General features: G+C 49.0%; 1 protein-coding gene across 2 annotated transcripts in view; it reads right to left on the reverse strand.

Annotated features, from left to right (window-relative positions):
• Positions 1-2,688: 2,688 nt before the first annotated feature.
• The window catches only part of LOC139762715 (uncharacterized), a 30,841-nt gene continuing 8,001 nt past the window's right edge, over positions 2,689-25,528 (reverse strand). Inside the window, exons 2-10 of one of the 2 annotated variants that reach the window (XM_071687738.1) lie at positions 23,723-24,273; positions 21,225-21,349; positions 20,565-20,738; positions 19,640-19,737; positions 19,271-19,337; positions 18,468-18,626; positions 14,537-14,671; positions 13,303-13,422; positions 2,689-12,585 (exon numbers count right to left, since the gene is read on the reverse strand). In XM_071687738.1, coding sequence (XP_071543839.1) covers positions 4,804-12,585; positions 13,303-13,422; positions 14,537-14,671; positions 18,468-18,626; positions 19,271-19,337; positions 19,640-19,737; positions 20,565-20,738; positions 21,225-21,347 — 8,658 coding nt within the window. In that variant the 5' untranslated portion in view covers positions 21,348-21,349; positions 23,723-24,273 and the 3' untranslated portion in view covers positions 2,689-4,803. The remainder of the gene's footprint in view (positions 12,586-13,302; positions 13,423-14,536; positions 14,672-18,467; positions 18,627-19,270; positions 19,338-19,639; positions 19,738-20,564; positions 20,739-21,224; positions 21,350-23,722; positions 24,274-25,528) is intronic. The other variant, XM_071687740.1, reaches the window with a different exon arrangement.

A 25,528-nucleotide genomic window follows, 5' to 3' on the forward strand; every position in this document is an offset into this window, starting at 1 on the left:
CTAAGGCCCAAATAACTAAGTAAAAAGACTTATTAGGGTCTTTACTGCAACCAGTCCCCTCTTCCCACCAGTTTCCCACGCTTGGTACGTAGTTATTCTCTTTTGTAAGTATGGATTATATAGTGTTTTCTTATGCTTGTGTGTCTATGTCTTAGTCTGGCATGAGGTAGAGATACCCACGCTCCTTCTGGGTCCAATTATGGAAGAAATGTTGGATTGACAACGGACCAGCGTCTAGTTACCTGTAGCCATGGAGACACAGCAGCAGAGGTCATAGTCTACGGACAAGAGCCAACCATTTGACTGACAGATACCACAGATGCTGCACAGAACTTACACTAGCACCCGGAAGGTTAAATTGAGCAGATTTTATAGTTAAAAGTGGGACATCTTGAACAGTGGAGAGAATATAGTATGAAATGTATTGCTTGGCCTTGTAATGGTAGGAATAAAAAGAATATATAGTTAAACGGTTAGCATTCCCGCCTCTGGCACAGGGGTCCCGGGTTCGATCCTAGCTGTTGGAGGTTTGGATGTTCTATGAAGGTGTACGTTCATAAGCACTTTATTCGTATATATATATATATATATATATATATATATATATATATATATATATATATATATATATATATAAGCAGTCCACAACCAAAAACACCACTGGTGCTATCACATCTAACTACCCTAAACACGGCTAACGCTATAGGAGGCGATAACTATATTTAATAGCATAATAACATGACAGATTAGTGGAATTCCTTTAAGGTAGTTATAATCCTTTACCTTTTAGGTAGTTTAGTGATAACGTTTATTGAATTTTAAACAAACTGGTTTCCTAATGTATTCTCAATTAGAATATGGTTGTGTGTAGATTTTTTGATATTGAAATAAAGTGCATTACATGAGGGTAGTGCTTGGGTCGGCTTGAGGTCACCCTTCAAAAAAGAAATTTATAGTTTTGGATATACTGATCTCTGCTATGGACGCACGTATTACACCAACAAAAATTCCATGCTTTCGTAAAGCTTACTTGTAGTAATTTTGATAAAAGATTTATGAGACTCGCTCGCTGAAATCGGTCACTTCATAATAGATAACAGAGGTGCTGCAAAGACTGGACTGGCACATATAATACATAACAGAGGTGCTGCAAAGACTGGACTGGCGCATATAATACATAACAGAGGTGCTGCAAAGACTGGACTGGCACATATAATACATAACAGAGGTGCTGCAAAGACTGGACTGGCACATGTAATAGATAACAGAGGTGCTGCAAAGACTGGACTGGCACATATAATACATAACAGAGGTGCTGCAAAGACTGGACTGGCACATATAATACATAACAGAGGTGCTGCAAAGACTGGACTGGCACATGTAATAGATAACAGAGGTGCTGCAAAGACTGGACTGGAACATAGTAGCCTAATTGCACGTGGTAGCTTACACTTAGTACGTGTATTTTATTGCACGTACCTAACCTAGCTCGTAGGAGTCTATTCGCACGTAGTATCCTAGCCTAGCATGTAAGTCTAGCTAGAATGTTTAGCTTAGTCGCGCTTAGTAGTCTAGCCTAGCATGTAAGTCTAGCTAGAATGTTTAGCTTAGTCGCGCTTAGTAGTCTAGCCTAGCATGTAAGTCTAGCTAGAACGTTTTAACCTAGTCGTGCGTAGTAGTCTAGCCTAGCAATAGCTAGCTAGAACGTTTAGCCTAGTCGCGCTTAGTAGTGTAGCGTAGCATGTAAGTGTAGCGAGGACGTTTAGCGTAGTCGCGCATAGTAGTCTAGCCTAGCAAGTTTAGCAGAGTTACAAGTGATATCGTAGCCCGTTTAGTCTAGTTGCATGTAGAATCCTAGTATTGATTAATCCTAGTAATACATTAATTAACGAAACAAAGCGAGGCATAAGGATGGAATGTTGAATGTTAGTTTGTGAGATGTGTGAGGCTGCCGCGGGTTTTAAATTTGTTAAGTCATATCATGTAATAACTTCCAAGTGCATGAGACTTGAAGGTGCGTGAAATTGTACATGTCATATACCACGCAGTTGCTATATGCTGTTCGAGTCAAGCGTGTGAATTTACATGTAAGTCGTATCTGAGTGAAGTGACAAGTGCATTGATTCATGAAGTGTGTCGGGTTGTGCAAGTTGTCTAAGCTTTGTGTCAAGTTGTCAGTGTCGCATCATTGTAAGTTTGTCAAGCTGTAGGTGCCATGATAACTTAATTCACAGAGGCAAGTTAAGGGCCTTATTTATATATCTTTGCGTCAAGTTGACACTGATTAGTGCCTTAGTTTCTCCAGCAATGAGGTACCTTATCTTTGATCAAGTTGGTTATGAGTTATGTCAAACAACTAAGGCCAAGTGTCTTAGTTTGTAAATTTGTAAAGTTTGTGACACTTTTTAGTAGTGTCTCGTCCTGTAAGTACCGTATGCTTCAGTATTTATAAGTTGACTTTATATTTTTACCCTCTGTGTCTCTTGCTTCTTTTTGGAAGATTTTGTCAAGTGCCTCAGTGTACGTGAGGTGTGTCATGTTGTCGTTGTGACGCGTCCTACAGTGTCACATGTTTAGATGGGGATTAACTGTGCAGTTGAATATTGTAGCTTCGCTTCCACTCGAATCCTCATAGAATTCTTTAAGATTTATTGGGTGCGACGAAGTGTAATAAAAGAAATGGATGGTTTATGGATTGTATTATAAGATGTATACAAACATGAAAGGACGTTAACAAATGCATATTACAATACAGATTGGAAATAGACGAAATCTAAATGCATCCAGAAGCTATATGAACCTAGATATTAGTGAAGTGTATGTCAGGAGGGAAGCTTCCGTTATGGAAACCACCACCATCCAATATTTGTTAAAGTATGGGAGCATACGCCGCAGCAGCACCACTCTTGAGTCTTCGTGTGACTCGATGCATCAGGGTCTTTCAAAGCGAGTCTTCCAGGTTGACATCTTCCCATTTCACAACTGGTCGACCAGTTGTAGCCAGAGGCTTGGTAATCGGCCAGTCGGTCCCGTCCGCTCATCATTACCTTGCAGGGGTGACACCAGGTGTCCTTGATGGCTTATGTACTCAAGTCACGAAGATGAGTTTTATATACGTTTCCTGGAGTGGATCCATTCTAATTAGATAAAACAGACGAGTCTGTCTCGATGCATGTCCGTAATTTTGATGGCCCGTTCCAGCGGTCCACAGCCAAAGGGGGTGCCCAGGTTTCCTTTTTCAGACGAAAGGAGTGGCACCTTTTTAGTTCCTTCTGTTGTTGGCCCCAGTCTCCTCCTTCGACCCACAGCTTGAGATGGATAGAAGGTTCTCAGTGATTGGTGGGTTGTCAGCCAGGACCTCACACGTCCACAGCCAACAACAAAAGGACTGGCTGAACAAACTTGACGTAGGTGTTCGAAGTGCTGGAACAGAACACACTGACGTCATACTTCATATTGGACCTGGAACATCTCTTTTGTTTTGTCGATGCTCTTACTGAAGCGTTTCTCCTGCTGGAAGACCCTTGTCGACTTATGGTATTGTCGTCTGGAATAGCCACGAGCCTTTTATAGTCTTATCCTGAAGGGATGGTCTGATGATAGCACCTAATTCCAGCTCCAAAGATGGCAAGATTTGATTCAAAGGTGGCCAGTAGATCTCGGTGGCTGGTCCCACATGCTTCCCTCCTGCTACCATATAAACTATCAACATTATATATATATATATATATATATATATATATATATATATATATATATATATATATATATATATATATTCTGTTCATAGTGCGGTAAGTGTGTGTGTGTATGTGTGTAAAACGTAATTACATAAGAATAACTTAGAGAGGACATGACACTTTAAGAAATCTTAATTACGTGTGAAGTTAAGGAAGTTAAAATACTGTAGACACTGACTTCACGAGCAAAGACAGAAACGCTGTTATTACGAAGGGTTCGAGGGGATTGTTAAGAAAAGCAGAGCAAATCACGGCGACTAAACATTGTAGTGTGTAGCGAATGAAATTTAGTATCGGAAAATGGATATGGCCCATGTCTTGTTGGATCCTACGTGTAGATCTTTCGCATGCAGTAGTTGTAATGAACTAGTCTGGTGTGGGAAGCCTTAAGGAACATAATATGATACAGTAGCATAGATACTGATAGTGTTTCTCTTTGTTCTTGTGTGCCTTCGTGTTCTTATGTTCCCCTTGTTCTTGTGTTCCTCCTTTTCTTGTGTTGCGAAACTTTTATATGGAGGACTTGGAACTCAGGTCCAGGTGACTGTGTGTCTGTATAAGAATGTCTAATATTGTTCTTATTGAATCACAGATATTGTCATATCCTCTCTTGTATCTCAGGTAACAATAAGCATAATATATAGATACAGTAATGATGTTCAGCTCTGTAGAAACTACAAGTAATTAAAAGTTAATATTTCTAGGTTAATTGTCTCTTGGTCCTATCGTCATGAGGAGGCTTTTGATGATTTGTTTTTTCCACGATACTTTGAGCACATAGCAGCCCACCACCAGGGGCCTGCCACCATTGCAGCCCACCACCAGGGGGGCTGCCACCATTGCAGCTCACCACCAAAGGGGCTGCCACCAGCGAAGCCCACCACCAAAGGGGCTGCCACCATTGTAGCCCACCACCAGGGGGACTGCCACCATCGCAGCCCACCACCAAAGGGGCTGCCACCATCGCAGCCTACCACCAGGGGGACAGCCACCATCGCAGCCCACCACTAGGAGATGGCCACAGATGAACCTCACACTAGCTTCCTGAAGACGTGAACAACTACTATAGCTGTGTGACCCTGTAGCCTTTGTCCTCGGGTTCCTCCGGGTCCGCTGCGTGTGCGGGGTCCTTGTCGTGGTGGTGGGGGTCGCTGTCGTCGTCGTTTTCGTGATTGTGGTCGTCGGCGTCGCTCCACTGGGAGGGCGAGTCCATCCTCTCCGGCAGGTCCCCCCAAGACACTCGCAGGCTCCGGCGGGACTCACGGCTGCGGTCGCGACCAGTCTTGAGCACCCCGGCCCTCGGCCGGACCTCCGAGCCGTCTGCGTGGTTCACCTCCAGGACGTCCTCGCCGAGGGAGGACGTGTCGTTAGCGAAGACCTCCGTCTCGTCCTGCGGCGGCGACGTGGTCTTGTCGGCCTCTTCCCGGCAGCCCCCTGAGCCCCGCGGGTCCTTGGCCTCTTCAGCCGTCGCCGTCCCAGTCCGCGCCGCCTCGGGTTGACGGGCTGCGCGGCCGCTGGGGTTGGCCTCGTCCGTGAGGGGCGCAAGCTTCTCCCTCGGGGACGCCTCCTCCATGGAGGGAGCCAGGAGTCTCAGGAGGGACTGCGAGAAAGTCTCCGAAGACGACGAGTCTCTGTAGAAAGGAATCTTCTTCCTGGGCTTTGGCTTGGTCTCCGGCGGCGACATCTTGCTCGTAGGCGTCTGGCTCTCAGCGTGCGGACGCTGGTCGACGGTGGGACTTAAGGATTCTCTCTGCTTGGGAACCATCGATATTATAGTGGGGATCGTGTCGCCTTTACTTGGAGACTCCGACAGCTTCTTACCGGCCACCGGGTCGCCTATTGCGGTGCTGTAGGGAATGACATTCGACGCCTCGTTTTCTGTTTTCATTTTCTTCTTGTCGAAGAAGAAGTTATACGCAGCGCCCCTACTGATGGCCCTCTCTGGCTGTGTTCGCGAGACTGGGTCGTCCTGCTCGGCGTCTGGTGTCCTAGCTTCCTCCTTCCTCGTCTTGACCCCGTCTTGCCTCTTTTTCCTCTTTAGACTACCCCAGGAAAAACGGCGCGAATCCTTGTTAGCCTCTGTTGGCGGCTCGGGAGTGGCACATTTAGGCTCTCTGTCTTCTGCGTGGCGGCATTGCTTGGCCTCATCGATGTGTTTCATGTGTAAATGCGAGGTTTGTTTGACCTGAGCACAGCCCGTGAGGACCCCAGTCTGCTGGCCATCACCATAGTAGGTGGCGGCGGGTGTGTGGTAGTGTTCCGCCTCCCCTGCAGAACAGCTTATGTCTCTGACGGGACTGGTGTGGTACAAGGTCCTCTCCTCCTGCTCCTCCTCTTCTTCCTCCTCCTCCTTTTCCTCCTCTTTCTTCAGATCGGACGGGGAGTGCACGCTGGGCAATCTTCTTCTTCTGACGGAGCTTCTCAGTTGTTTGAGGTGCGTCTGGTGACGCCTTACCCCGTAAATGTCGTCGTCGTCCGACGCCTCTCCTTCGTCGCTGTGCAGGGTGAACCTCCGGCTAGGTCTCTCGCTGGAGTGCTCACCGGACGACAGGAAGGAGATGGCTTCCACCGCCTCCTCCACCGACTCCGGGTTGGCCCTGAACTCGTCCGTAGACACCTCGAAGCTGGAGGTGTACTCCACGACTTTCGTGTCGTGGTCCACAGTGCAGCTCGGGGACTGCTCTGAGGCCGACAGTAAGTCCTCGTTGGCAATGCTCGACTTGACGTAGTTCCTGAAGGAGATCCTGTCCAACCTGCCCGTCCTGCTGGGGATCAGTGACGGTGCCCTGTGTAAGGACACGTCCGGTTCAATGACTCTTCTCTTGACGGACGTCCTTTGGAGTGAGCCGGTGGGCGATGACCCCACACTGCCGCGTCTGCATTCCCTCTTCAAGGCACTTCTTTGAGGAGAATGGTCGGGTGGTGTTAAGCTGTAGTTCTCCGACCCTCTGGATGGGATTATATTCTGGGCTTCACTTGAGGGCAAAGGATGCGATCCCGTATCCATGTCGTGGCATTCCCCATAAGGAGGTGCCATGGCTGGTGTCTCAACGCTGGGGAGGGCGGAGGAAAAATATTCGTCATCTACCTGTTGTGTGTCCACTTGAACCGTGTATGATATGACGGTCATCTCGTCCAGCTGTGGATCGCTGCCCAGGTTTTGGCCACTGTCGTCTTCGTCTGGAAGTGTCCTTCCGCCTTTTCGAGCGTCTTTTCGCCTGAGGTGTGACGTGTTTCTGATTTCTTCGTACATTTTCCTCTCTCGCGACACCTGGGTGTCGTCTATGTGTCGGATCTTCTGCAGGAATTCGTGGCGTTGGTCGTCGCCGCACATTGATTCCCTGGTCTCCTTGCTCTTTCGTTTCGATTTGACGGATATCCTGTTCCCCATCTCAACCACAGCCTCCATTTCATCCTCGTTGTCGGATCCTTCTGGGTTTGGTGGCAGCTGCCTCCTGGTCCCGGCGTCGGGAAACGCCTGTCCCTCGTCGCTGGAAATCTCGAACATCGTCTCCTCGAAGAACTCGCCGCCAGCCGGAGGCTTGTCTTCGGGAGTCTCAGGGTCCTCCGTCGGCGTCGCCGTGTACAGCCGCAGAAAGTCCTGCTGGATCAGCGTGCCGATGGAGTTGGGTCGTGAGGACCTGGGTGAGGGGGGCAGGGACTGGGCCTTTATCCTTTGCGAGAACTGCTCGACCATCTTGTTGACTGGGGTGGTCGAGAGCTCCTCCCCCGGCGTTGACCGCGCGCTCGAGGGCTGCCGGGGCTTCGTCAGCATCTCCCGCGAGGTGTAGGTCTCCAGGTCGATGTTTATCCTCATGGGTTCCTCATCGCTGTTCTCCTCCTCAGGAGGATTCACTGATATTTCGGGTATGCGTTGATGCGTGCACTGACCTGTAGGCTCAAGTGCGGGTTCAGGTTTACAGGTCACAGGTTCGGTTGTGGGCTCAGGTTTAAGTTCAGGTGAAGGTTTAACTTCATGCTCAGGTGCAGGTTTAGGCTCGGGTTTAAGTTCAGGTGAAGGTTTAACTTTGTGCTCGGGTGCAAGTTCAGGTTTAGGCTCAGGTTTAAGTTCAGGTGCAGGTTTAAGTTTAGGCTCAGGTGCAGATTGAGCTTTAGACTCAGGTGTAGGTTTTAGTTTAGGCTCAGGTGCAGGTATAGGCTCAGGTTTTTCAGGTGCAGGTTCAGGTTTAACTTCAGATGCAAGTTTAGGTTTAGTCTCAGGTGCAGGTTTAGGCTCACCTTTAAGTTTCGGCTCAGATGCAGGTTTACGTTTAGGCTCAGGTGCAGGTTTAGGCTCAGGTTTAAGTTCAGGTACAGGTTTATGTGTAGGCTCAGGTGCAGGTTTATGTTTAGGCTCAGATGCAGGTTTATGTTTAGGCTCAGATGCAGGTTTATGTTTAGGCTCAGGTTTAAGTTCAGGTGCAGGTTTATGTTTTGGCTCAGGTGCAAGTTTAGGCTCACCTTTAAGTTTAGGCTCAGATGCAGGTTTACGTTTAGGCTCAGGTGCAGGTTTAACTTTAGGCTCAGGTGTCGGCTCAGGCTTAGGCTCAGGTTTAAGCTCAGATGAAGGTTTAGGCTCAGGTTTAAGCTCAGGCATAAGCTTAAGTTTAGTCTCAGGTGCAAGTTCCACTGAGGGTTCAGGTGTAAGTTCCGGCGGAGGCTCAAAACTTTTCGAAGCTCTTCGGGCATCGATGACTCGAACTTGCTTTGTGCTTACGATGGTCGTAAGTTCCGAGTTCTTCGTTACGTCACGTGGGCTGGAGCGAATGTCCTCAGGCGTCTGATTCCATGATGATCTTTTGGGACTCGTCGTGTACTCAAACACCTCCTGTTGTGCCTGGATGCACTGAGCAAAATGCTCCACCATCTTTCCCACCGACGTGGCGCCTTTCCCGATTTGTGGAACGGGGGACCGTTTAGGGGGCTCCGTCTCCATATATTCCATCGTTGCGATTTTCTTTAAGTTCCCCTTGCGTGTGTTGATGGAGTCCACGGGGCTCTGCACTCTCCCCTCTCTCCTTTCGATACTCTTTTGTCCCTCTGACACCATCGCATTTTCTGCACCTTCACGTTTCCAGTCGTCCATCCTTTCCTCTGTAATGTACGTCTCATCTCGTACGTTCTCTGCTTTGTGACGAACCTCTCCTCCGTGATCCTGGTCGTGGCTGAAGTCCTTTCTTCCATCGTCGAAGCAACTGGTCGGGTCTTTAATGGGGCAAAATTGTTCCTCCTGCGAGAGCAGTTCCAGTACTTCCATGTCTGTGTCCGTCAGTGAGGATGACAAAGACGCAGATGTCAGGGACATGAGGTTTTCTGGAGACAGTATTCTTTGACCATTGAAGTCGGCCTCTTCGATGGCTGCAGCGAGGTCTGACTCGTGGATCACGTCGCCATCGCAGCTAAGGCCCTGGCTGGAGGCCAGGCCCCACGCTGCACACTCGATCTTGCCTGTGGGAAAAGCGTCCCTCTCGGTCCCCGAGGGTGAATCGTCGTCTTGCTTCATCGGGCTGCACTGCCTCTCCACCAGGTCTTGTTCAGTCTGGGCTTTGGGAAGATCCACGACGCTTGTGGTTGGAGAGGATTTCGGAGAGAAGATGTTTTCCATCGACATTCTCGTCTTCTCGTCCAAAGGTTCTGATACCGCGGTTTCTGCTGTTGTGCTTTGCCTTTTGCCCTGAGGCGTGTCAGCTTTTGGTTTTGCCTCGGGGTGAACACCTGCAGCGTCTCCCTCAAGCTTCCGCAGGTCTGGGGTGGGCGATCTTATGTTCACTGTAGGAGACCTGGAGACGTTTAAGTGGGGTGCGACATATTCCGGTTCGTGCGGAATCTGTTTGGGGAATTTTTTGAGGGCGGATTTCCACGGGGGCGACGAAGGCGATTTCCTAACGTGCTGTCCCTTCCTGTCTTTCCACGGTGGTGATGGCGTAGGGGACTTGATATCCTGAGGCACTCTCCTATCCTTATGTGTCGGTGAGGGCGATTTTCTCACCTGGTGTCCCTTATGCGGTGGTGAAGGTGATGGAGGCTTCTTCATGTGGGGTTCTTTCTTGTCCTTACGTGGCGGCGAAGGTGATTTTCTGACGAGCGGGCCTTTCTTAGTCTTCCATGGCGGTGAAGACGATGGGGATTTTCTGACAACCGAGCCTTTCTTCTCCTGGCATGGAGGTGATGGTGACGGAGACGTTGTGATGTGTGATCCTCTTCTATCCTTGCGTGGTGGTGAAGATGATTCCCTCTTATCCTTACGTGGTGGTGAGGATGATTCGCTCTGACGTGGTGGTGAGGGTGATTCCTTCTCCTTACGTGGTGGTGAGGATGATTCCTTCTTATCCTTACGTGGTGGTGAGGATGATTCGCTCTGACGTGGTGGTGAGGGTGATTCCTTCTTATCCTTACGTGGTGGTGAGGATGGTTTCTTCCTCACTGGTGGTCCCTTCTTGTCTTGGGGGCTGTCGGGTGTGCTCTTCCTCCTGCTACCACCGTCCTGGTCAGACGTGCCGCTGCTCCGCCTGGGGACGGGTGCCTCCGGCCAGTCGATGGCTTCGATGTCGTCCGTGGACGGCGAGGGAGATATGGGGCTAGGAAGCCTTGGGCTGCCCGGCCTGAGGTTCACCAGCCGCACCTCATCCCGTTTGACGGTGATCGTGTCCCTCAGCGGGGTCTTTTTCGGCTGTGCGACGGTCGCTCGGGGCATGACGGGGCTGACACTGAGGGTGTTCAGCCCGGAGAACAAGCTCTTGATGGGGGATATGTGACCCCTCTTGTTGCGAGGGTTGTCCGTGGTGTCTACGGCTAAAGACTTCTTTTTCTCGGGCTTCTTATCGGGAGTTTTCGGTATCGAAGCGATCGCCTGCCTCTCTCGATCTATGCAGGCCTCGAGGTAGGAGAACTTGGTGACTGCGACGGAGTGCGGTCGAGCCCGGCGAGGGAAGGTGCTCATGCCCGAGTCCTGTGCGATGCTCCCCTCGCCGCTCCTCACCACTTTGTGTTTGCCATTTCGATTAATCTTCAGCGAGTTGGTGAAGTGTTTGCTTATCTCTTCCTTCTCCTCGGGCGAAAGACGACTCTCATGGAGACTGTTGCTTCGCTTGAACTTTTTACCCACATCCATGTCTTTGTCTTTTGGGGTGAACGCCCGGGAGAACATGGACACCAGCTTCTTCACGGGCGTGCTCGGGGTGACGGTCTCAACGTTCTTGCGAGCTTCCGGGAAAGTCGAACGGGCTGCAGTGCCTCGCTCGAACACGCTTGCCTTTTCTTTCACCGCCTGCATCTTCCTGGTCAGTTCGGGCGATACCGGAGCGCTCTTTGGCGCGATCTTCTCTGGCTTCGATTCGGCCTGGAGGGCTTGCTGAATGCGGCGACTGATGCCCTCCGGAATCTCATTACAGGCAAGTGCCGTGGGCGTCTTTGGCTTCTCCTTAATGAGATCGTGGTGTTCCCAGAAGTCGAACTCGGGTGACAGGAGTGGACTTTTGCAGCGCGTCGAGACGTAGAGACTACGGGGTCGTGCCCGGCTGCTGGATCGGGGTCGTGACGGTCGGTCGTCGCCCGTGGTCGTGTGCTCGACTGGGCATGGTGAGAGGGAGCCCTCCCGGCTGTTCAGGTGGTTTATGGGTCTGCTGTCGGCCCCCGGTAGGGCCATTGGGGAATTTTTGGACATGGAGATGAGGTTGTCGACGTAGCGTGAGGCGGGGTCTATGTCATGGCTGGGGGTGCATGGGAGTGTCTTTGGGGCTGGATTTGTCGCAGCGGGAGCCGATGCCCTTCGGGTTCGACCAAGGCGGCGCCACTCCAGCGTGTGGAGGCGGGAGTCCACCATGCTCACCGTCCTCTTATCCGCTTGGAACCTGAAAGGGACGATGTGGTTCAGCTGCCGGGTGTAGTCGGACATGACCATGTCGTAGGCGTGGCTCACGTTCCTGAAGACAAGCACGTTCTCCGGCTCTAGCGGCCTCCCGTCCAGGACGTGGAGATGGTGGAGGAGCTCCGCTTGCAAGAAGTGCCTGAAGGTGGCCCAGCGTCCGGTCAGCATGAGTGTGGGGTCGGGTGCGCGGTTGCATTTAAGGCTCTTGTGGCAGGTCTCCCGGGCCTGCTGGTCGCTGCGCCAGTCCAGGCACAACGACCAAACCCGATGGTGCGTCAGGAGCCGGGCGCAGATGTTGTCCGCCTTCAGTAGGTTGCCGAAGTGCTGCAGAACGTACGGCGTGCCCAACAGATCCGCGTGAATGCCTGAAGCGATCCTGTCGAACCTCCCTCGTAGTTTATGTGGCTCCGCCGCCAGTTCGCGGACATTGGCCCGGATGAAGTTGAGGGACACCTGGTTGGACTGGAGGAGCTTGTGGCTGGCCCTGATGAACACCTGAGTGAGGTATATGCGGTACATGTCCACGACATTGGCCTCTTTCTTGATGTTCCGAGACACCGTGAGGAAGTCCCAGTCTTGGAAGATCATGTCGATCCCGTGAGGGGCGTAGACCATATCGTCTTCTGGCGAGACGGCCTTGATCCAGTCCGTCTCCTCGGACCACTTCGGGTTCACGTCCTCGAATTTTTCGAGGTGTTCGCGTTTCAGGGGACTGAAGCAGGCCAAGGTGACGTTCGGAAAGTTGCCGCCCCTGTTCTTCTTCATGGAACCCTTCTTGATCCAGTCGGAGACGGCCTTCTGGTGTTCCCGAGGGCAGGACTTGACGTAGCGGGAGAGGACGTCCTTGATCACTTTCCCAGACAGCTTCAGCGTCCGTACTTTCTCTAGCTTCTGGAGAGCTGTTGGGTCGTTGGCGAAGCTCATCCACCCATTCCACACCAGCTGCACCAAACTGTAACTCGCTGGATCGATCTGGATCTGTGTACAGAGACATGAGATGAAAAAGAAAATAAGAATACTTGTACACTATGCCTCAAAAGAGGTAGAGTTCACAGTTTATAGGCGTCTAAAAAAAAAAGAAGTACTGCTTAAAGATGCTTAGATTGCATAACACGAATTTCCATACGCATATTCGTACGTCCTCCGAATTCACAGGTATGCAAGTCCATGTCATGGATTTTGAACATCTATAAGACAGGTAGTAGATGAAAAGAATTCCGTCTATGAATCCTGTCTTTACCCACACTAAGCGTTGTGCATTTATCTATGTTGAATTCGATTTTCCATGTACCCGCCCATTCTGATAATCTGTCTAGGGCCCTTTGCAAATGTACAATTTTCATCTGAGTCAATTACGGCCCCTATTTTTGTATCATCCGCAAATTCACTGCAGTAGCTGGTTATTCCCATATCTAAGTCGTTGATATATATAACGAACAAGAGCGGTCCCAAGACTGACCCCTGAGGAACACCACTGGCTACATTGCCCCAGTCCGATGTAACTCCGTTCATGCACACCCTCTGTTTTCTGTCAGTGTGCCTCCCTAATCCAATTTAATACACAACCCCCGATGCTGTGTGCCTCTATTTGTTTAGTGGTAGAATTAGGTATGACATTCGGACGTTGTAAGAGATGTGACGCGGAATGTTTTCATTCACAGACGGAAAATAATTTGAAGGAATGTGAGGAGTTACCTGTTGCCGCGTCTCATGGAGGAAGGACTTGTGGGTCAGGTTGAGGAGGTTGTGCAGGGTGTTGCAGAGGAGGGCGTGCGTCTCCATGTCCAAGAACAGCGAATAAAACACCATCACAACCTGTCGGCGAACACTTCAGTCAACGCACGAATTATCAGCAGCCACAGTAAGTTATGAGTGAGTTAAGTATCTTTCATTACGACGGTTCGATCTTTGATTACGAAGGGACAAGTCCTTGAGCACGACGGTACGACCAGGCTATCAAACCCAAGGGTCGTACCGTCGTGATGAAGGATCGAACCGTCGCGATAAAGGGGTTAGTCAACATCTTTAGCATTAATTACTGTAATCATAGTTAGTCTGAAAACTAATGACTGTGGTAAATCAGCCTGAAAATATTCTTCAGTATTTCCTCTCAGCTGGTCTTCTAACGATTAATGAAGTGATGAGAACACTTCCCCAGCTACTGAATAATTAATTACCAGTAGTATCGTTATTCATAGTGAAGAGAGAGAGAGAGGAATAGATGACGAGGTGTCTACGAGGGTTATTAAAGATAGGCAAGTTGCAGGAGGTTTTGAGATGGGACGTGGAAGTGTCAGGGAGGCGACACATAACCTTATCTATCTACCTTGATGCGTGGCTGAGGGAAAGGTCTGGCACTGGGAGATTGTTAAAGAGAAGACGCTAAAGCTGTGGCGGAGTGGAGCACCTGAGGTGGGAATGCTTGGGCGAGAGGAGTTGGGTGTGGGAAATAAGGGGATGGATAAAAGGAGTGGCTGGAAAAAAAAAAAAAGGAATTATTTGATCAGGAGGGATGAAAGAGATGGGTGCGAGAAGAATGCAGGAGGGTGGCCACCAATCCCTTTTTAAAACACGTGTGGCCTTTGAGCACGGCGATTGACCTTTGGACCTGATGGCCTGGGCTTTGACCCCTGACCCCTGAAGGACTAAGTCCAAAAGGCCATACCGTCGTGCCCTGAGCTCCGTATCGTCGTACACAGGTGGACATTAGCCATCGAGCTCCTGAGTTATTGCAGCTGCAACCAGCCAGTGGTGGACGAGAGAAAAAGAGGGGGGGGGACCTTATTTACATGAAGCATATATATAGAGAGAGATGCACAGAACACATGGTATCCGATACTTGAAGAGCTCCAGGCCTGTGCTTCATGAGAGTGTCTGGACATTATACATCTAGTTAGTACTAAGCTCGGCTAGATCTAGTTGTGTCGACCTTCTCTGCGTGGGTGTGAACCCGGGCCGGATCCTGCAGAGGGGTTGGGGCGTCTGGGAGCATGAGAAGGTACAGCATGAGGAGGTCTCTGGCCAGGATGTGCGGGCTCGAGTCCACGAGCGTGATCTCCAGCGGCTGGAACACAATAGAAAACGGTATAAGTGTGGCTCCCTGTGATGCTCATAGGTGTAATAATGGGGAAACATTACACTAATAAGGAGTGAAGTTGTATTGATGTGTTCGTACAAACACAACACTGTGTAAGACCTGAGGTAATATATTTGACCTTGACTAGATTTCCACATCCCCCCTCCCCCTGTGATAGCCACGTCCAAACGTCCATCATCTGTATTTACTGTATTGATTAACATGGCAACCTGAAATACCGATGCGTGTTAGCGCCCCTTATCTTTAACCTGGTTCAGGCCCTTTCTTTAACCTGGTACAGCCTTTGTCTTTAACCTGGTTCAGCCCCTGTCTTTAACCCAGTAAAGCCATTGTCGATAACCTGGTGCAGCCCTTGTCTTTAATCCGGTACAACAGCCCTTGTTTTTAACCTGGAAAAGCCCTTGTCTTTAACCTGGTTCAGTCCCTGTCTTTAACGTGGGAAAGCCCTTGTCTTTAACCTGGTACAGCCTTTGTCTTTAATCTAGAAAAGCCCTTGTCTTTAACCTGGTACAGCCTTTGTCTTTAACCTGGTACAGCCTTTGTCTTTAATCTAGAAAAGCCCTTGTCCTTAACCTGGTAGAACCTCAGTCTTTAACTTGTGACAGCCCTTGTCTTTAACCTGATACAGCCCTTTTCTTTAACCTGGTACAACCCCAGTCTTTAATTTGGGACAGCCCTTGTCTTTAACCTGATACAGCCCTTTTCTTTAACCTGGTACAGCGCCAGTCTTTAACTTGGTCCAGCCCTTGTCTTTAACTTGGTACAGCCCCAGTCTTTTACTTGATACAGCCCTTGTCTTTAACCTGATACAGCCCTTTTCTTTAACTTGGTACATCCCTTGTCTTTAACCTGGGAAAGTCTTTGTCTTTAACCCGGTACAGCCTTTGTCTTTAACCTGGAAAAGCCCTTGTCTTTAACCTTATACAGTCTCTGTCTTTAACCTAATACAGCCCTTGTCTTTGACGTAGTACAACAGCCCTTGTCTTTAGATTGCTCGTAACCACATATTTTCTCAGCTTTAGTGAAACCTCCCATCATCATCACTACGTACAACTTCTTCACTACAAGTCAGTTACAGTATTAACAGTCATGATGTTTCATCTATCTGTACAATATCTTCACTACAGACTAAATCTTCTCTAGTCTTGGAACGTGCTTCTTCAGATATATCTTCACTATATGCTAGGTGTCCACTATGGAAGTAGTACTCGTGTTAATGCTTTTCTAGTTTGATTAAGTACACCCTTGATGTCACTGTAGGTCAGGTCAACGGTTAGGAATATAACATAACCTCTTACGGAAGTACCCTTTATCTTCACTATACTACACTGTTAACGTCAGTGGCCTTTGACCTCTATGGGCAAGTTCAAAGGCAGTATTCACTGCAACCTCAGTACCTTCTGTTTGTGGTAGTCACGATGAAGTGCTCTTCATGATAGAAAAAAAGGCACATGTATATCCTCACTTTATGACCATCTTAGAAAAAAAGGCACATGTATATCCTCACTTTATGACCATCTTAGAAAAAAGGCACATGTATATCCTCACTTCATGACCATCTTAGAAAAAAAGGCACATGTATATCCTCACTTCATGACCACCTTAGAAAAAAGGCACATGTATATCCTCACGTCATGACCATCTTAGAAAAAAGGCACATGTATATCCTCACTTCATGACCATCTTAGGAAAAAAGGCACATGTATATCCTCACTTCATGACCATCTTAGAAAAAAAAGGCACTTGTATATCCTCACTTCATGACCATCTTAGAAAAAAAGGCACATGTATATCATCACTTCATGACCATCTTAGAAAAAAGGCACATGTATATCCTCACTTCATGACCATCTTAGAAAAATGGCACATGTATATCCTCACTTCATGACCATCTTCGAAAAAAAGGCACATGTATATCATCACTTCATGACCATCTTAGAAAAAAGGCACATGTATATCCTCACTTCATGACCATCTTAGAAAAAAGGCACATGTATATCCTCACTTCATGACCATCTTTCCTTTTTTTTGGGTGATTCAAGGCATCAGAGATATATAAACGCCCTTGGGTAATAATCTTATAGTAACACGTTAAGTACAAAAGCTATATACAATGCCAGCAGGAGTAAAAGACTTTCAACTGACGACCAAGCAATACGTCCGGGGGAAGATATTCAAGTTGTGTGGCTACATGCTGTTAGTCATGAGTTCAGTGGACATCATGCTTGTGGGCAAACTCTTACTGGACAGCAAGTCTAGCCTGAACCACTTCGACTACAACTTGTACCACAGTTCGATCGTCTTCACCATACTCGCCTCTTCCTTTACGCTGGTCTCCCACTTCATCTTCAACGAAGTGAAGGTGGATATGCTGGCCGCCGAGAAGGTCAAGGCACAGTTACACGTGGTGAGTGTCATAGAGCGGGTGAAGTACGTGGACATAATCAGCATAGTTTTCGTAGTCATAGCTCTCTCTTTATCCATCATGGGTGCCTTCGTATCCAGGGACTCGATGATCCAGAGGTACGGCTATATGAGAGTCGATTATCTCTATGACGAGGAGTTCCACATGATCCTGGACGACGTACACCAACAGTTCCAGTGCTGTGGCGCCACCGGCCACTACGAGTGGATCGTCGATAAGTTTCAACTCCCGCCATCTTGCTGCAACTCCACCAAGCCCCAGTGTCTGTTCGCTGATGGCAGCGCGGAGGTGGAGAACATCTACACCAAGACGTGCGTGGACACCATCTTGCACGAGAAGAAGATCTCCCAGACCTTCGTGGACAACGTGAACTTCTGGCACTTGATTCTGTTGCTGATCCACTGGCACGTTAGTCGGAAGTACTTCTACTCCATAAAGATGGAGTATGAAGAGGATCACATCCCTATTAAGTGAGCTGTTTGTCTCAGTCTCGCCGAGGACAAGAAAATGAGAGAGAGGGTTCCAGACCTTAAACTCGTAGTATTGATATCTTTTATGCCTTCTATATACTTCTATATACTTCTTTCCATCAGTAAGCACAGTAAATCCTGTTCATTTACCGAGGATGCATTTTGACCTTATACGTAAGGGTCAGGTCAAATGCAGCATCTCTTCAAGTGGTGTCACAGTTATGTTGATTATGGCCTGCCTTTGACCTTGCCCATAAGGCTTAGGTCAAAGGCCTGTGGTGTCGAGGGTGAAGATGAGGGTGTAGTGTGGTTAAGGGTGAATTTAGGATCAGGATATGGTGAACATGGCCTTGGACCTGACACGTATCTTGAAGGTAACCTGACCTGTAAGGGTGTAGTGAAGATAATCTTTAGCCTGTCCCATAAGAATGCAGTGAAGATTACCTCTGATCTTACCAGTAAGCGTGTAGTGAAGATGGCCTTTGGCCCTGACCCTATAAGGCTGTGGAGATAGCCCTTGACCTGACCCTGAAGGATGTAGAGATGACCTTTGGTCTGACCCGTAAGGGTGTAGGGATGACCTTTGGCCTTACCCGTAAAGAGATTGAACCAAAAAAGGAAAAAAGTACGCAGGCTTTGAAAAGCTGCTGTGGTCATTCACAGGCCAGTGGTGTAAACATTGCGATAAACATAATAGATACACAGTGCAGATGGCCTTTGACCTGACCCGTGAGGCACAGGTCAAAGTCTAATGGCGTAGTAAGGGCGAGGTTGTAGTAAAAATGTATTTACGAGGGTGTATTGAAGATGAGGGTGGGATAAGGATGGTGGTGGGAAGTGGATGTGGGGAAGGATAGGTTCACCATACCTGCGTGCAGGCGTCTGGGGTGTCGTGCAGCGTACAGAGGACGTGTTTCAGGTCAGCCCCCAGCAGGAGTAGCCGAAGGGAGTCCTCACCCAGCCCATCCTCTGCCCTCCTGTTCCACCCTTCTTGTCCGACCTCCTTTATCTCTCCTTTGTTCTCGTCCTGAAGTGGCGTCCAACGACTTAGAGACGTATCCATACATAGATCGTAAATACATACATATGTAACGACTTGAGACTTATTCATCCATAGATCATACATGTATAACGACTTTGAGACATACCCATACATAGACTCATGCGTTTATGTATTCATATCTTTATCAGTAAAGTATATATTAAGTATATATTAATGGCTAAGGCAGTAAAGTATATATTAATGGCTAATATGTATTCATATCTTTATCAGTAAAGTATATATTAAGTATATATTAATGGCTAAGGCAGTAAAGTATATATTAATGGCTAAGGGAAGATTAGTTTGGGGTCAGCAGTAGTTGGATGTATCCAAGGGACCAGTGTGGTCCTCAGTGACTCAGACCCTGCGGTTGTACCCTGCTGAATCGAACCCAGATCCATTTACACCTCGGTGTTGAGAGAAAGGCCGGTGTGGTCTTCAGCCCCGCGCCCGGGGAACGACGCTGCTACTGTGGTCAGAGCCGAGAGAGTACATCAACACACCCTGGGATCTAAAGCGCCAGTAACCCCACCCAATCTCACCCACTTATACTACATTGTTTTCTGTAGGTGTGTGTGTGTGTGTGTGTGTGTGTGTGTGTATAATGCTTGGGGTAGACTCGTGTTTACCTTGTGTTGTTGGTGCGGCGAGGATAGCGTCACAGGCTGGACCCTTCCTCCTTCATTCTCACTCCATCTGTGGGAATACGAACCATCATGAGACAGTCTTCAGTGACAATTAGGAAACCGAGGCAAAGTTTGATAGAGACTGAATTTAAAACAGTTGTATTTTTTGCAAAGGGAACATGACTGGGATAATCTAATTACCCCCTGATGTGCTCGTTTTTTTTTTTCTTCGAAATTTAGCGTAGTGATCAAGTCTATGATAACAACAGCAAAAAGAGTACGAGCGATGCCAAAAGAGACGATGGTTTACCCTGTGGCAGTTATGGAAGGTTCGGAGCTTCATCACTCTTTGTCCGAAGCTTCAAAACTCACCTGAGGTAGTCGACGCCGTGGATGAGACGACCCAGGTACTGTGGAATTCCCTTGGCGCGGCGGTTCCACTCGTTGATCTTCTTGGCTGCCTCCACCACCTGCCAGTACACCTCATATATATATACGAAACTGCTCATGAATGTAATTCAAAGTGTAGAGCTCGCAATAATGAGTCAATGAACCTTACGAAACATGTTCAATGAGACGTATACGGAACGCTGCGTCGCTCAATTCCGATCAGTGTTTGAATCACTGCGAAGTCGAGTGTTCCAAGTGTCATTAAAGGATAAGGAAATGTTGAGTGATAGTTTTGAAGACTTGAAGATGGGTTTAAAAGCTCTACACACCCATGAGTATGTTTAGCAATAACGATATATATAACAACAGGACTTACGGTAAATATTGACGATTACAGTCCTAAAAATTATATAGCATTCAATCTAGTAGACAGATATATATATATATATATATAGGGTAAAGAAAGATGTAAGATATGCTATAATTTCAAGTGTCAGTTTAGCTGTAAGGGATGGTCACCCAGGTTCACAGAGCCAGACTGCTGAGATGGGGCCGGCTGAGGAGGATCATTGCTGTTACGGGAATGGATGAGAAACACGGAGACAAGACAGGGTTCAAAAGCTAAACATATAGATAGCAGAAGAACTGGAAAGAACAAGCCGAGGTGGTGTGGCTGTGTACAAGGCATGGAAGGCGAGAGATACGATGCCAGACGGGTGGCTGGACTGGGCCAGGTGGAGGAAAGCTGGCTTCCAGCTGGCCGTCCTGGAACGAGAGGGACTGAGGGGCGTCAGCAGTTGGCTCAGGGGGAAAAGTGAAGATGCTGGAGGAAGCTGAAGAGGGTTCTCTAGTGTGTGTGTGTGTGTGTGTGTGTGTGTGAGGTGGGGGTGGTTGGGCGGTTCCTCACCTTCTGCTTGGCCTGGAGGCACACAGACCGGTGGTTCTTGGCGTCGATCTGCCTGCAGGAGTCGGTGCAGTAGGCGGCCACCAGGCACTCGGAGCATGGCACGCCGCCTAAGGCTTCCTCCCTCCCGCAGTAGCTGCAGCACACTCGCCGCCGGCTGCTGTTCACGCACTCGTCCTAGCACGCACCCAGAACAAGTAGTGTCTGTTACTGCCACGCACTCGCCTGGACACACACACACACACACACACACACAGAAAATTCCTTTTTAATGAACTTGTCCAAACTGCTGACCCTTAATGACCTTGCCTTCGTATTCTGACCCTCAGTGACCTTTTCGTAAATGATGACCTCTAATGGCTGACCTGTGATGACCTTTTCCACAAATAGCTCACCACTGTTGACCTCTTTTTTGTCTACTTGCTGATCCTTTATGACCTCTTCATATCGTTTTCGTAAGTGATGACTTGAAATGGTCTCAATGGCTGACCCTTTGATAACCCATTTATTTTCCTAATCTCTCACCACTAATGACCTTTATTGCTGACACTCAAATGACCTTAAATGCTGACCTTACTGGGAGCATGTCGGACCACTTCACTCGCACCCCCCTCTTAGTGGGCAGCTGTTTGACGAGAGTGTGCGCTGGCAGGAGCCACTTACCAGATGTCTGAGTCGGTCCTTCTTCTGACAGGCGAGTGAGCAGTAGAGGGCGAAGCGGCAGAAAGAGCACCATAACCTTCCTGGTCCCTCGCACACCCAGCACCGGCCGGGCCCCGAGTCCATCTCTGTCACCCGGGACCCCACAGGGGAAGGGAGGGAGGGAGAGAGAGAGAGAGAGAGGGGAGGGTCATCCTCTGGGGTGACAATCTTTCGAAGGTTCAATGCAGAGCTTCAAGGTTGACATGGCTTTCCCATTGTGAGCGGCGACCCTTGGATATAATGGCCTGACTATATATATATATATATATATATATATATATATATATATATATATATATATATATATATATATATATATATATATATATTTTTTTTTTTTTTTTTTTTTTTTTTTTGTCGCTGTCTCCCGCGTTTGCGAGGTAGCGCAAGGAAACAGACGAAAGAAATGGCCCAACCCCCCCCCCCCCATACACATGTACATACACACGTCCACACACGCAAATATACATACCTACACAGCTTTCCATGGTTTACCCCAGACGCTTCACATGCCTTGATTCACTCCACTGACAGCACGTCAACCCCTGTATACCACATCGCTCCAATTCACTCTATTCCTTGCCCTCCTTACACCCTCCTGCATGTTCAGGCCCCGATCACACAAAATCTTTTTCACTCCATCTTTCCACCTCCAATTTGGTCTCCCTCTTCTCCTCGTTCCCTCCACCTCCGACACATATATCCTCTTGGTCAATCTTTCCTCACTCATTCTCTCCATGTGACCAAGCCATTTCAAAACACCCTCTTCTGCTCTCTCAACCAATATATAAATATAATTTTTTCATACTATTCTCCATTTTCCGTGTTAGCGAGGTAGCATTAAGAACAGAGGACTGAGCCTTTGAGGGAAATCCTCACTTAGCCCCCTTCTATATATTCGAGTCCACGGGGAATATGAAACACGATAAGTTCCCAAGTGCAACTTCGTGTAATAATCACATCATGAGGTTACACCGTGAGTGAAAAGTCACCTTTTGCGAGGCTGTATCCCTGAGTGTACAGTCATGTAAAGGAACGTCTCATCCCGAAGGAGTCCATCATTTCCCCTGCTACTGGAAGTAGCGCAGCCTTGGGTGTGCTTATGGAAAGAAGTTCATAGGTAACACCATGACTCTCATAAAAATTGGTCTTCAATTTCCACGCGCTTGAATCCTCTATTCAGGGGATTTACACATTTTTTTTTTGGCTCTGGTGCGGTCGGAACCGTAGCATTTCGAAGGCCACTACTAATGATGCCGCTTTCACTAGTGTATAACAACCAGTTGTATAGTTCCCATGACTTGTACACATAGAGACAGTATATCGCCAAAGAATTATCTTTCAGACCTGAACATGGTTTTGCATTTTTTTTTTTTTGTCCGCACATTGGTTATGTTATATCTACCTCGATGACGACCTTAATGACCCTGGTAGTTAAGGGACTGAAAGACCAAATAATCAGCGAACTTAAGCATCCAACGAACCAACCATGGTAGCGGTGGCCTGGCCATGTGTGAGCGAGAAAGGGGGGCGGGGCGTCTCTCTCAATCACTTGGATGATGAACCTCCACGATTCACTCCCGTTCACATCGCAAGTGTTCATCACTTACCTGTCCACTAAGACCTACCTCACCACCGTCACTAGACCTTCTCACTCCGGCCCAGTGTCCCGTCCTGGCAGGGATGTTGTTTTGGTTTACAAATATACAACGTTCTCTGTTGGTCTGGCCTGATCGTCTTGATAATCCCCTTGGCGGACCCCGGCACTTCCCCTTGGCGGACCCCGGGACTCCCCCTTGGCGGACCCTGGCACTCCCCTTTGGCGGACTCTGGCAATCCCCCTTAGCGGACTGCGGCACTCCCCCTTGGCGGACCGCGGCACTTCCCCTTGCAGGACCCCGGCACTTCCCCTTGGCGGACCCCGGCACTTCCCCTTGGCGAACCCCAGCACTCCCCCTTGGCGGACCCCGGCACTCCCCCTTGGCGGACCGCGGCACTTCCCCTTGGAGGACCCCGGCACTTCCCCTTGGCGGACCCCGGCACTTCCCCTTGGCGGACCGCGGCACTTCCCCTTGGCGGACCCCGGCACTTCCCCTTGGCGGACCGCGGCACTTCCCCTTGGCGGACCCCGGCACTCCCCCTTGGCGGACCCCACCACTCGAGTAGTGGAGAAGGAGTCTTTCCATGAGGGTATTATTACCTTCACGGATACACCTCACATTACCAGAAGAACTTTGTACAGTTGAGTTTTCTTTTCGATCACTAACTCAAAAAATTACTCGTCAATTTAAAGACATAAAAGACAGAAGTTACATCTCTGTTGCAATCAATAATTTCAAACATTTGGTACTGTGAAGTCTATTGTTTTAACACCAAAGTCAAATGATGTTAAATGTCTGTATGTTGTGGTGGAGGAATAATACTGTGTGTGTGGTAATGGATGTGGTAATGTGGCTTACCTTGAGGGTCAGGTGGTGGCTTCAAGGGGGCCAAGATGTCCCTCTGTACACATTGCTTCTCCGCACGGTATCCCTTGAAGTCGGCGGGCCAGTCTTTTACGATCGGGTGGGCCAGTCTTTTGCGATCGGGGTGGCCTTCCGTATGATGATGAATGTTACGTCGCTGTCGGTATATCGGTCGTTCTCCTCTGGCCTTCTCGTTAGGCCACTCCGATCGGGTCTCAGGCACGTCAGCTGTAGGTCCGTGCGTCTCAGCTGTGGTCAAATCAGTCTTAGCTTTCGGTATCTTTTCTTATGTGTGGGGTTGGGGGGGGGGGGTGTTTGTGTCCTCAGTGGCCCCAGGTTTATCGGGTGTCGAGATCGGGTCGTCACAGCAGATTGATCTTGTTCGTCTAAGTTAAAAAAAACAACAAAACAAAACTTGAAGTAACTTGAGTGGATTATCACCGGAACACCTGTTATTTTTTTTCTTTTTCTTTTTTTCTTTTTTTTTTACATATATATACACGTTCCTCCTCGAAGAATCCGCAGAGTCATTTACATCGGCTGGTCTGGAAAGGGAAAGGTTTTATAATAGGTCGGAGGCGCAGGTGGTGGAGAGGAGGAGGAGGAGGAGGAGGAAGAGAAGGAGGAGGAGTAGGGCCGCCGGACGACGCTTGGTGGTGGTGTTGATGTTGGAGCAGGTGGCTTCTACCGTCGTTGAGGCCTGCGAAGCTCCCTCCTGCGGCGGCGGGCAGCGAGACCCAAGCCACCCGACTCCCTGCATCTGTTCTTCAGTAGCTCGTGTCGATTCTGGTCCGGAAGTAGCAGAAATACAGCGACCCGAAGAACAGGAGGAACATGATGATCAGCACGACGTAGATGAAGAGAACGGGCATCGTTGCTAGCTAGTTCCCTGCCCTGGTCGGTGTGAGGCGGTGGGGGTGTCTTGGAACCGACTGCTTCCCTGATTTTGTCTGCAGGAAGCAGCACACTAAAGGGGCTTGGACGCCGACGCCTCGGAACACAAGCCCTTGGCCCCAGCAGCGGAAGCTAACCACCAATCACAAGCTGTCTGGCAGGATGATCTGATGCCCTGTTCGTGGTCAGCCTCGCGCTGCAGCCTCCCGGATCGTTTGTCAAACCCCATTTGACCTTGTCTCGATCCAGCGGCTCTACCCTCCGTACTTACCTCGCGCGCCCCGCCGCGCCGCGCCCCCCGTTCCTCCTCTCCTCCAACCCGTCCCTCTCAAACCACACACTCTCACAAACTGCACCCTTAACCCTATCTGACGGGGCTTCCGTCGCGCTGTCGCCACAGTATGTCGGCAGTGAATAATTATGGATGGTTAGATTCTCTTGCGGCGCAGCTGACGGGGATGGCGGCAAGCGGTCTACCACAGTGTGGTGGTTTGGGGGTTGGGGGGAGGGACACACACTAAGACGGCGTCACGTTACATCCAGACCTCCCAGTCAGCCACACCAGCTCTCACGCTCCCTCCACACACACTCACAGCACTAACACACTCCCACTACACACTCTACTGCACACACACACACACACACACACACACACATACACACAGACGCCATGAAACTGAAAACATTACTTATGGACCTCCACTTGAGTTAGAATCTGATCACCTGGTACTTGGCGCGGGACCTTTTTGGAAACAGGGACTTCCTCAAAGATGGTACAGAATGTACGTACGTGCAGGAATTATGAACCCTCAAACACCTACATCTGGTACACAGATAGGCAGGTGGAATACCGTTGCCTGGACGGCGCTACGCTGTACCATGTGAAATTGACAGAGACCGAGGGAA

The sequence above is a fragment of the Panulirus ornatus genome, chromosome 44, assembly GCF_036320965.1.
Source record: "Panulirus ornatus isolate Po-2019 chromosome 44, ASM3632096v1, whole genome shotgun sequence".
NCBI lineage: Eukaryota > Metazoa > Arthropoda > Malacostraca > Decapoda > Palinuridae > Panulirus > Panulirus ornatus.